The following is a 10,915-nucleotide window of genomic DNA, read 5'->3' on the forward strand; positions in this document are numbered from 1 at the left end:
AGCCAGGCATGGTAGTGTGTGCCTGTAGTTCCAGCTACTTGGAAGGCTGAGGCGGAAGTATCACCGGAGCCCAGCAGGTCGAGGCTGTGGTGGCCGCGAGCGACCACGTCATTGCAGTCTGGGTGACAGAGTGAGACTCCAACTCAAAAAAAAAGGCTTTGGGTATAGTTGTTTACAAAACATTGCAAATATATTTAATGCCACAGAATTATATGTACACTTACAAATGACTAAAATAATAAATGCTATGTATATTTTACTTCAATAAAAAATGTTAATCATTGGTTTACCATATGACACAGCTAGCTACTACTAGCTATATATTCAAAAGAAATGAAAACATGTCCACACAAAAACCTGTCCATGAATGTTAATAGCAGCATTATTCATAACAGCCAAAATGTGGAAATAACTCAAATGTCCATTAACTGATAAAGAGTAAATATATGTGATATATCCATACAACACAATATTCTTTGGCAATAAAGAGTCAAGTCAAAACAGGAAAATTCTAACAAGATTGATGGTGGATTGATGTCAGTATCCTTCTTGTCAGCTCAATAAAGATGTTTCAAAGTTTCTTGTGCACTTTTTTTTTTTTGAGTTGGAGTCTCACTCCGTCGCCCAGGCTGGAGTGCAGTGCCATGCTCATGGCCACCCCAGTGTTGACCTACCAGGCTCTGGTGATTCTTCTACCTCAGCCTTCCAAGTAGCTAGAACTACAGGCACATGCTACTGCACCTGGCTAATTTCTGATTTATTGCAGAGACGAGGTCTTGCCAAGTTGCCTGGGCTGGTCTTGAACCCGGAAGCTCCGGCAATTCACTTGCCTTGGCCTCCCAAAGTACTGGGATTACAGGCTAAGCCACTGAGCCCAACCTCTTGTGTACTTTTTAAAGAGCTTTCATGATGGGGTGGCAGAAGATATGGTGAAGCTTTGGATTAACCATGCTTTTCCTGTTCCTCATTAGCACAGTTATAGTGGACCACATATATCTTACCCAGCACAACGAATTTCTATACTGCTTTTCCTAAATTTTTTTTTTTGAGTTGGAGTCTCACTCTGTCGCCCAGACTGGAGTGCAGTGGCCGCTCCCGGCCACCGCAGCCTCAACCTGCTGGGCTCCGGCGATCAGCCTTCCAAGTAGCTGGAACTACAGGTGTGCGCTACCACGCCCGGCTAGTTTTTGATTTATTGTAGGATGAGGTCTCACCAAGGTGCCCAGACGGGTCTCAAACCCGCAGTCTCAGGCAATCCACTCACCTCAGCCTCCCAAAGGTGCAGGATTACAGGCTGAACCACTGAGCCTGGCTTTGCTTTTCCTAAATTTAAGGACAGGATAAAGATAACAAAGTGTGGAATTTGTGGACCATTTTGAGTCATCTTACCGGTGAGTAGCTCTATCCATGTTTGGACAGTTTCTGTGGGTTCAGTTGCTTTGATGTGTTTGAGTGTTTCATCCAGTAAAACATCACCTGTTGGGCTGTCTGACTTTAGCAGTACCTTTGAGGAAAAAGAAAGAAGGGACCCTGATTCTTTCACTTCATTCAAGTTAAAATCTTTCAATATATCACATATCTATTACTGGTTAATTGTTGCAGAAAATGTAAGGAAGCATAATATACTGTTTCTGTCCTCAAGAAGTTTAAAATATTGTACTGGGGGATAGTATGAGGACAAAAATAACATTTAAAGTGGGCCTTGCTGGCAAACTGATACGAATGATAATGGAGAAAAGATTCAATAATAACTCGAGTCTGGACAACCAACTTTTGAAACCATTAATATAGGCAGGAAAGTCAGAAAGGGAAGCCAGTTTTGAGGAAAGGTTGATAAGTATGGTTTTAAATGATATGGGATAGTCAAGTTGAAATGTCTGGTCAGTAATTAAATATGTTCCGAAGGTGGAAAAAAAAAAGGCATGCTTAGAAATTTGGGAGGTAATCTCAAGGAGGTGACAGGTAAATGAAGCTGTAAAGGTAAATATCTCCAAAAGGATAGCAAATCACTCAAAAGAACACAAATTGAGATATTCTTGGTAAGGAATGGAAAGTAAAGGAAATAGGGGACAATCAAAGAAACAGAGAATAAGATAATAACAAAGGCCAGGAATGCAGAAAGTTTCAAAGTGATCAAAAGTATCAAATGCCACAGATAGGTTAAAAGAGAAAAATAAACTGAAGACTGAAAGGAAGCTGGTAATTCCTAAGAATGTAGTTTCAATAGCATACTTAGAATGACAAAAACTAGTAAGAAAATAGACACATAGCCGGGCTCGGTGGCTCAGCCTGGAATCCCGCACCTTTGGGAGGCTGAGGTGAGTGGACTGCCTGAACCATGGGTTTGAGACCCGCCTGGGCAACTTGGTTGAGACCTCATCTCTATAATAAAACAAAAAATTAGCTGGGCGTGGTAGCGCGCGCCTGTAGTTCCAGCTACTTGGAAGGCTGAGGCGGAAGGATTGCCGGAGCCCGGCAGGTCCAGGCTGCAGTGGCCGGGAGCGGCCACTGCACTCCAGTCTGGGCGACAGAGTGAGACTCCAACTCAAAAAAAAAAAAAATTTGCTGGGCATGGTGGCACGTGCCTGTAGTTCCAGCCACTTGGAAGGCTGAAGTGGAAGGATCACCTGAATCCAGCAGGTAGAGGCTATGGTAGCCATGCACTGCACTCTAGTCTGGATGACAGAGTGAGACTGAGACTTAAACAAACAACAAACAAACAAAACACCCATCTGTTTGGACAATGGGACTGCTGAGTCAGTGATATTTACCTTATCTTTTTACTCAAATCTTCCTATTTTTCCAAAACATACTGTTGGCATTTGCTTTTCTATAAGTTAAGAGAATATTCAGAGAAAATACTGTACCTTTCTGTCTAACAGCCGCTTCTTACGCATGGTGGGGGGTTCCAAATAGATTCGACCCCGCATGGCCAGCTCTATCAGGATACCACCTCGCAGGCCAGAAGATATGCAGTCATTCCAGAAAGATGTGTAGCCCTAGGAAAGGGAAAAAAGAAGAGAAACAATGTTCTGAAATGGATACTGACTTCCAGCAGGCACCCTAAGAACAGGCCACTTCGTCATGATTCATTTCATGTCATACTCTTTGAACTCAAAGTATAGAATAAAACAATAGAATGTTTCCTCAGTCCTCTTAATCTAAACACCCCAGAATATGATTTTCTATCTTACTTCAAGTTCTTTAGTGAATTCCCAGTTTGCTGTTAGTTAACACTTGGCATGTCAAATTTTAATTTTTTAGAATTTTGTCTTTTTTGAAATCTGTTTCCATGACACTAGATTTAAGAGTGGGGTAAGACTAGGTAGAAAAAAGTGTAAACCAGCTGAGTATAAATCACTGCTCTTAGTTATATATTAGTTGGATGCTCTTTGATGGGAGGTACAGTAGAAACCTACTGTAGGTAAATGCCTTGGGTATATTACTTAACCTTCTGAAGTGCAATGTCTTCATCTATAAAATGTAGATACTAATATCTATTTTCTGAAGTTTGATGTGATGATTAAATGAAATGAAATATATGAGAAAGCATTTAGTATAGTGTGTCTTCCCTCGGCACTTTACAAAGATGTCTCAAGGAGCTGAAAATCTAGCTGGAGAGACCATGTAAACTTGAGGAAAGTTCTGTGACAATATAACATTTGATTAAAAGTTCAATTGCAAAAGCAGAAGAGATAGACATAAATGACTGTTGTAAGTCTAGTTTGGGTGATCATTTTTCAGACAGTAAATCACTTTAGGGCTAGGGATAGAGTAGTCAGGAACCTTATAGGACTTGAGCTGGGGTTTGAAGAATATGTTGAATTTGGCAGAGAGGGAGGGCTTTTCCACATGAAGGAAATCACCCAAATTTTATCTATTCTTCAAAAGGGCATTCTAAGCAAAAGTGTCAGGGAGGGAGAGTTCAAATACATCTATAGATATTTAACTCAAGGTTGTTTGGTTTTTTTGAGTCAGATTCTCACTCTGTTGCCCAGGTTGGAGGGCAGTGGCACGATCATGGTTTACCACAGCCTTGACCTCCTGGGCTCAAGAATTCTTCCATCTCAGTCTCTCCAGTAGCTGGTACTACAGCTGACTAATGTCACCTGTGAGCTGACTCATGTCACCACACCTAATTTTTAAATTTGTTTTTTTAGAGAGTGTCTTGCTATGTTGTTCCGACTGTTCTCAAACTCCTGGGCGCAAGTGATCCTCCTGCCCTGGCTTCCCAGAATGCTGGGATTATAGGCATGAGCCACCGCACCTGGCCTAATTCAAGGTTTTAAAGAGAAATCTTGAGATCAGGTTGGTGGGGTCAGGTTGTGGAAAGCCTTGTTGCTTTGAACTTTTTAGTGAAAGGCAACAGTGAATCCTGAAGGTTCTGAGTTAGGAGTAACTCAAGGAAAACCCATCAGAGTTATCATAAGTATTCAATACTCTAGCTATCTTTGGCTACTGCAATCTTTCTTGCGGGAGAGAAGCTGGGTAAGATGCTGGCTGGGAGGTCTAGTATGATTTTACACATCAGCAAGGAGTTGAACTAAATTAATTATTGTTAATAGTAGTAATGTCTAATATATACAACTACTACTATATACACATTAAAATAGGAGACTAAGGTTTACAGAGGTTATGAAATATAACAGAGGTCACAAAGCTAAATACAAGAATTTTAGCCGGATGTGGTGGTTCATACCTGTAATCCCAGCACTTTGGAAGGTGGAGGTGAGAGGATTACTTGAACCTAGCATTTCAAGACCAGCCCCGGGCAACTTGGTGAGATCTTGTCTCTACAATAAATAAAAAAATTAGCCAGGGTTGGTGGCACATGTGTGTAGTCCCAGCTATTTATAGGGCTGAGGTGGAAGGATCGCCTAAGCCCAGCAAGTTGAGGCTGTGGTGGCCATGATTGTGCCACTGCACTCCAGCCTGGATGACAGAGTAAGACTCCAACTAAAAAAAAAACAAAAAAACAAAACAAAAAAACACTGAACGTTTTTTAAACAGCTTTATTGATATATCATAGTTGTATATATTGTAAGGCCACATGTGGTACAGCCTGGAACCCCTGGGATCAAGTGATCCTCCTACCTCAGCATCCTGAGTAGCTGGGACTACAGGCACCATGCCTGGCTAACTTTATTTTCTATGTATTTATTTTTTGTAGAGATAGGGTCTTGGTATGTTGCCCAGGCAGGTCTCAAATTCCTGGCCTCAAGTAATCCTACCTCAGTGTTCTGAGTAGCTGGGAGTACAGGAATGAGCCACTGCACCCAGCAAGAATTCTTTGTTAAAAAAATTTTTAGGCAAGGTATGGTGGCTCAAACATGTAATTCCAGTACCTTGGGAGGCTGAGGCAGGAGGATCGCTTAAGCTCAGGAGTTCGAGACCAGCTTGGGTAACACAGTGAGACCCTGTCTTTCCAAAAAAAAAAAAAAAAAAAAAAAGATTTATAGTCAATTGTCTTCTTTATTGACTTGGAAGTAATACATGCTTTTCTTTTAGAAGTTATTGTTGGAAATTAATATTCATAGTCATTAATTTAAAATTAACAAAAAATTTAAATCATTAGAAATCAATCGGTATTATTTATTTATTTATTTTTTGAGTTGGAGTCTCACTCTGTCACCCAGGTTGGAGTCCAGTGGCACACTCATGGACACCGCAGCCTCCACCTGCTGGGCTCAGGCAATCCTTCCACCTGTCTTCCAAGTAGCTGGAACCACAGGCACGCACCACCCTTAGGTGATCCTCTCACCTCAGTCTCCCAAAGTGCTGGGATTACAGGTGTGACCCATCACGCCTGAATAAAATTAATCAGTATTTTAACCACTTTTTTCGTTGTCCAATATTTTATCTTTCTCTCACTTCATAAACTAGATACCATTATCATCACCATTATTTTGTACATGTTTAGATTTACTCAGGTGCTTTCCAAGTTCTTTGCTCACCATTCCTTCTTGCATCCCAGACTTCCCTTCTGGTACTATTCTCCTTCTTCCTAAAGTAGAATTTCCTTAAGTGCATGTCTGCTGGAGGCAAACTCTATTTTGGTGATATGAAATGTCCTTATTTCACCATCATTCTTGAAAGATAATATTTCTGGACATAAAATTCTAGGTTGATGGCTTTTCTTTTATACTGAAGATAGTATGCTCTCCTCTTGCGGCTTTCAATGTTGCAGTGCAAAATCTGTCATTCTTATTGATTGTGGTTTCCTTTTTTTTTTTTTTCTTTTGAGTTGGAATCTCACTCTGTCGTCCAGACTGGAGTGCAGTGGCACACTCACGGCCATAGCAGCCTCGATCTGCTGGGCTCCAGCGATCCTTCCACCTCAGCCTTCCAAGTAGCTTGAACTATAGGCACGAGCTACCACGCCTGGCTAGTTGTTGATTTATTGTAGAGATGAGGTCTCACCAAGTTGCCTGGGCGGGTCTTGAACTCATGGGTTCAGGCAATCCACTTGCCTCCGCCTCCCAAAGTGCTGGGATTACAGGCTGAGCCACCAAGCCTGCCCTGACTGTGGTTTCTTTAAAACTGTCTTTTTCTTCTGGCCTTTTGCAGTTTGACTATGATGTGACTGTATGTAAATTTATTTATCCTGTTTGGTATATGTTATGCTTCCTGTATCTGTGGCTTTGTTTCTTCTAAAAAATTCTCAACTCTTATCTCTAAGAACTTTGGTTCTCCTCTATTTTCTTTATCCTTTCCTTCTATGAATTCAGTCTTTCTTATTTTCATCTCCATGGCTTTTAACTTTTCTTTTGTATCTTCCATTCACTTGTCGTCTGTATTGTTTTCTGTAGTTTTTCTTAAATATGTGGCTTCCAGCTGGCTGCAGTGACTCATGCCTGTAATCCCAGTACTTTAGGAGGTAGAGGTGAGAGCATTGCCTGAGTTCAGGGGTTTGAGACCGGCTTGAGCAATATGGTAAGACCTCGTCTCTACAAAAAAAAACACACAAAAAATCAGTCAGGCATGGAGGCATATGCCTGTAGTTCCATCTACTTGGAAGGCTGAGGCAGAAGGGTTGCCTGAGCCCAGCACATCAAGGCTGCAGTGGCCATGACCATGCCACTGCACTCCAGCCAGAGCAATAGAGACTCCGACTCAAAAAAAGAAAAGAGGCTTCCAATGTACTATTTCAAACTACCTCTGAGGTTTTTATTTCAACAATGTTTCATATGTAAAAGTTTTAGTTAGTTATTTTCATATTTGTCTGGTTATTTGTGATAATTTCTTTTTGCTGTTCATTGTGTGATTATTTTTTTCAAATGTCAAATATTTTAATTGTGATTATTTTTTATTTTTGTTTTTTGAGTTGGAGTCTCACTCTCTTGCCCAGGCTGGAGTGCAGTGGCACACTTATAGCCACCGCATCCTCGACCTACTGGGTTCACCTCAGTCTTCCAAGTAGCTGGAACTACAGGCATGCGCTACCATGCCTGGCTAATTTTTTGATCTATTGTAGAGATGAGGTCTTGCCAAGTTGTCCAGGCTGGTTTCGAACCCATGGGCTCAGGCAATCCTCTCACCTCGGCCTCCCAAAGTGCTGGGATTATAGGCGTGAGCCTCCATTGGCGGCCGTTTGATTATTTTAATATTGGAGAATAGATGAGGTCCTTGACATCTGATAATGTCTGAGGGCCTATTATTGGTTATTTCTGCTTATTATTTCTCAAGTTTATTTGTATGTGTGATGATCTTTGAGAGGTTCACATTTAATTTTTTGTGAATCTGTGAGATTTGCAGGCCTCAGCTGAGGATATCTTCCTTCAGAGACAAAGCTCTGCTGAGCTTATCTGGGGGATAAGAAGAGTAGTATACAACTAGGTATCATGTTGAAACCTGTTTCCTCACTTGACTGTAACCCTAAAGTTTATTCCTGACTCCCCAATTCCTGATCTCAAGACTGATTTGGTAATTTGCCCTAGGACAATCTGGGTTTCATATTTGTTGGATTTTACTTTTGGTGTTTGTTTGGAGGGGAGACCTTAAAGATTACCTCTGCTTTCCAAGTCTCAGTAATACATTAAAAATTAAGTTAGCCAGGCTCGGTGGCTCAGCCTGTAATCCCGCACCTTTGGGAGGCTGAGGTGAGTGGATTGCCTGAGCCCGCGGGTTCGAGACCACCTGGGCAACTTGGTGAGACCTCATTTTACAATAAATCAAAAAATTAGCCAGGCACGGTAGCGCGCGCCTGTAGTTCGGGCTACTTGGAAGGCTGAGGCGGAAGGATCGCCGGAGCCCAGCAAGTTGAGGCTGCGGTGGCTGGGAGCGTCCACTGCACTCCAGTCTGGGCAACAGAGTGAGACTCCAACTCAAAAAAAAAAATAATAATAATTAAGTTTATTTAAGACAATATCTGACCAACATACTGCTAGGGCTAGAGGTCCTTCAATTCCATCCACTCCTGCCCCCATTCTGCTACAGTCAAAATGATCTTTGACCTTAAGTGTAATTAATTATTTAACTCCTCCCCCCCCAGCTTAAAAATCTTTCAAATGCTCCTCCCATCCCTTCAGGATCGAAATGGCTTTTGGCTCAGTATAGCACTCAAATTAAGTGGCTAGCTGGGCATGGTGGTTCACACATCTCATTCCACATACTGGGAAGGTTGAGGTAGGAGGATCACTAGAGGCCAGGAGTTTATAATGAAGCTGGGCAACTTAGTGAGACCTTGTCTCTAAAAAACCCAAAGTGATAACAAAACCAAAAAATGAAGTGGCTGCTTACTAGTCTCCTCTTGGGTCTCTTTCCCCTACTGGCTTGTGCATGCACTACTCTCCAATACCTCTCCTTTCGCCAACTCCTTGTACTTAAAGATTGAGTACAGAGGTTACGTCTTCTTGTGGCCCAGAATGGAGTGCAGTGGCATACTGCTCACAGCCACCGCTGCCTTGACCTGCTGGGCTCAGTTGATCCTTCCACCTCAGCCTTCCAAGTAGCTGGAACTACAGGTGTGCACCACCACACTCGGTTAATTTTTTGATTTATTATAGAGATAATAAATCAAGTTGACCTGGCTGGGCTTGAACCCCTGGGCTCAGGCAATCCTCTCACCTCTACCTCCCAAAGTACTGGGATTAGCATGAGCCACCGCACCCAGCAGAGGTTACACCTTCTAAGTAACCTTCTCTAACACTGTTTTCTCCTTCACTCCACCCTCTGGATTAGATTCCTCATCCTGGTGTGCCTGTATATACTTTTCCCAAATCATCTATTATATCACACTGCAAGCAACTGTTTGTCCTCACTAGTCTACAAATTTCCTTAAGGGGAGAAAAAAGAACAACAAAAAAGGAAACAAAAAGAGAAAAAAAAAGAAAAGAAAAATAAGCCAAAAAACCCTTGAAAACCCCAAAGAGGAAAAGACAGAAAAAAGAAAGACGATCCTTTATGACAGATACATATTATCTGTTCAATAACTCAATTTTTTGAAAGCCTAAATGTGTGCTTGAACGTAATTATGTCAACCTGGCAAAAGTTCAGCTTGAGTCACAAACACCCCTTAGACATCTCCAAATTTCCTGAGGGCTTGATCTTTGACTCAAGGTTGGGATTAATTTAATTCCTTCTCCTGCCTGCCTCAAGGCTTCTACAAGTTATATTTGTGACTTCTCTTCAAGGAAAGGGTAGGCTATTTCTTTTTTTGTGATTAACACATTTTTCACAATTTAGCTGCCCGATTAAGGTTAAATTGTAACTTACTTCAGAACATATAATTTACTTAGGGACAATTTACGTATTTATTCCAGTAACTTTACCTGAGGGGGGATCCCCCAAAAACTGGAATTATCTTTTGGAGGGTGGGAACCTTGTAATACACTTGGAATTTGTTGTATCAATTGGTCAACCAAGTTTTTACCTGTAAGTTTTGAGAAGGTTGTGCCATGATTTGCAGAAGAAATGTCTCGAGTTACAACACACAGGTGATTGGCTCTTTCATCATGACAACGGGTCTTCCCACACAGCACTGAGTGTTCAGCAGTTTTTGACCAAAAATGACATGATCCTGGTGTCCCATCCTCCCTATTCACCTGATCTCACCCTGACTTACTTTTTTTTTTTTCCAACTGAAAAAAGTCCTCAAAGGGAAACGTTTTGCCAATGTGGAAGAGGTGAAACAAAAAAAAACGGCAGAAGCACTAGAAGGCATCAAAATTGACGAGTTCAAAACTGTTTTGAGCAGTGGAAGGCATACGACATCAAATGGAGAGAATTTTGAAAAATGACTGACGTTTAAACATGTAAAAATGAATACACAATTTTTTATAAATAAATTCCTGATTTTTTTGGGTCTCCCTTCATAAATCTCAACAGGTGTGCAAAGACTTCAACCATTACTAAAGCAAGTAAAGTTTTTTGTTTTGTTTTTTTTGAGTTGGAGTCTCAGTCTGTCACCCAGACTGGAGTGCAGTGGCCGCTCCCGGCCACCACAGCCTCGACCTGCTGGGCTCCGGCGATCCTTCCGCCTCAGCCTTCCAAGTAGCCGGAATTACAGGCATGCGCTACCACGCCCGGCTGATTTTTTAATTAATTGTGGAGATGAGGTCTCGCTGCCCAGGCAGGTCTTGAACCCGCCGGCTAAGGCAATCTACTCACCTCAGCCTCCCAAAGGCGCGGGATTATAGGCTGAGCCATGGAGCCCGGCTGCAAGTAAAGTTTTCTTTTGTTTTTCTCATTTCTTCCTGACCATGTAACTTCTCTTTCCTTGACAATGATGTCAGATTGTCAACACAACTATAAATGAGAAGCACTGTAAACAGAGAAGCAACTGAGACCAAGATGTGGAAACTATATGTTCTTGAATATCAATCTTTCTTTTTTTTGAGTTGGAGTCTCACTCTGTCGCCCAGACTGGAGTGCAGTGGCTGCTCCCGGCCACCGCAGCCTTGACCTGCTTGGCTCC

General features: G+C 41.9%; 1 protein-coding gene across 5 annotated transcripts in view; it reads right to left on the minus strand.

Annotated features, from left to right (window-relative positions):
• Positions 1-10,915, minus strand: part of GOLPH3L (golgi phosphoprotein 3 like) — a 47,760-nt gene that overhangs the window by 11,268 nt on the left and 25,577 nt on the right. For 4 of the 5 annotated variants that reach the window (XM_008049959.2, XM_021708524.1, XM_021708523.1 and 1 more), the window contains 2 exons: positions 2,868-2,999; positions 1,390-1,504 (listed from right to left, as the gene is read on the minus strand). In XM_008049959.2, coding sequence (XP_008048150.1) covers positions 1,390-1,504; positions 2,868-2,999 — 247 coding nt within the window. The remainder of the gene's footprint in view (positions 1-1,389; positions 1,505-2,867; positions 3,000-10,915) is intronic. The other variant, XM_008049960.2, reaches the window with a different exon arrangement.

Source organism: Carlito syrichta, unplaced genomic scaffold, assembly GCF_000164805.1.
Source record: "Carlito syrichta isolate Samal-C Ts95f unplaced genomic scaffold, Tarsius_syrichta-2.0.1 Scaffold142856, whole genome shotgun sequence".
Classification (NCBI taxonomy): Eukaryota; Metazoa; Chordata; class Mammalia; order Primates; family Tarsiidae; genus Carlito; species Carlito syrichta.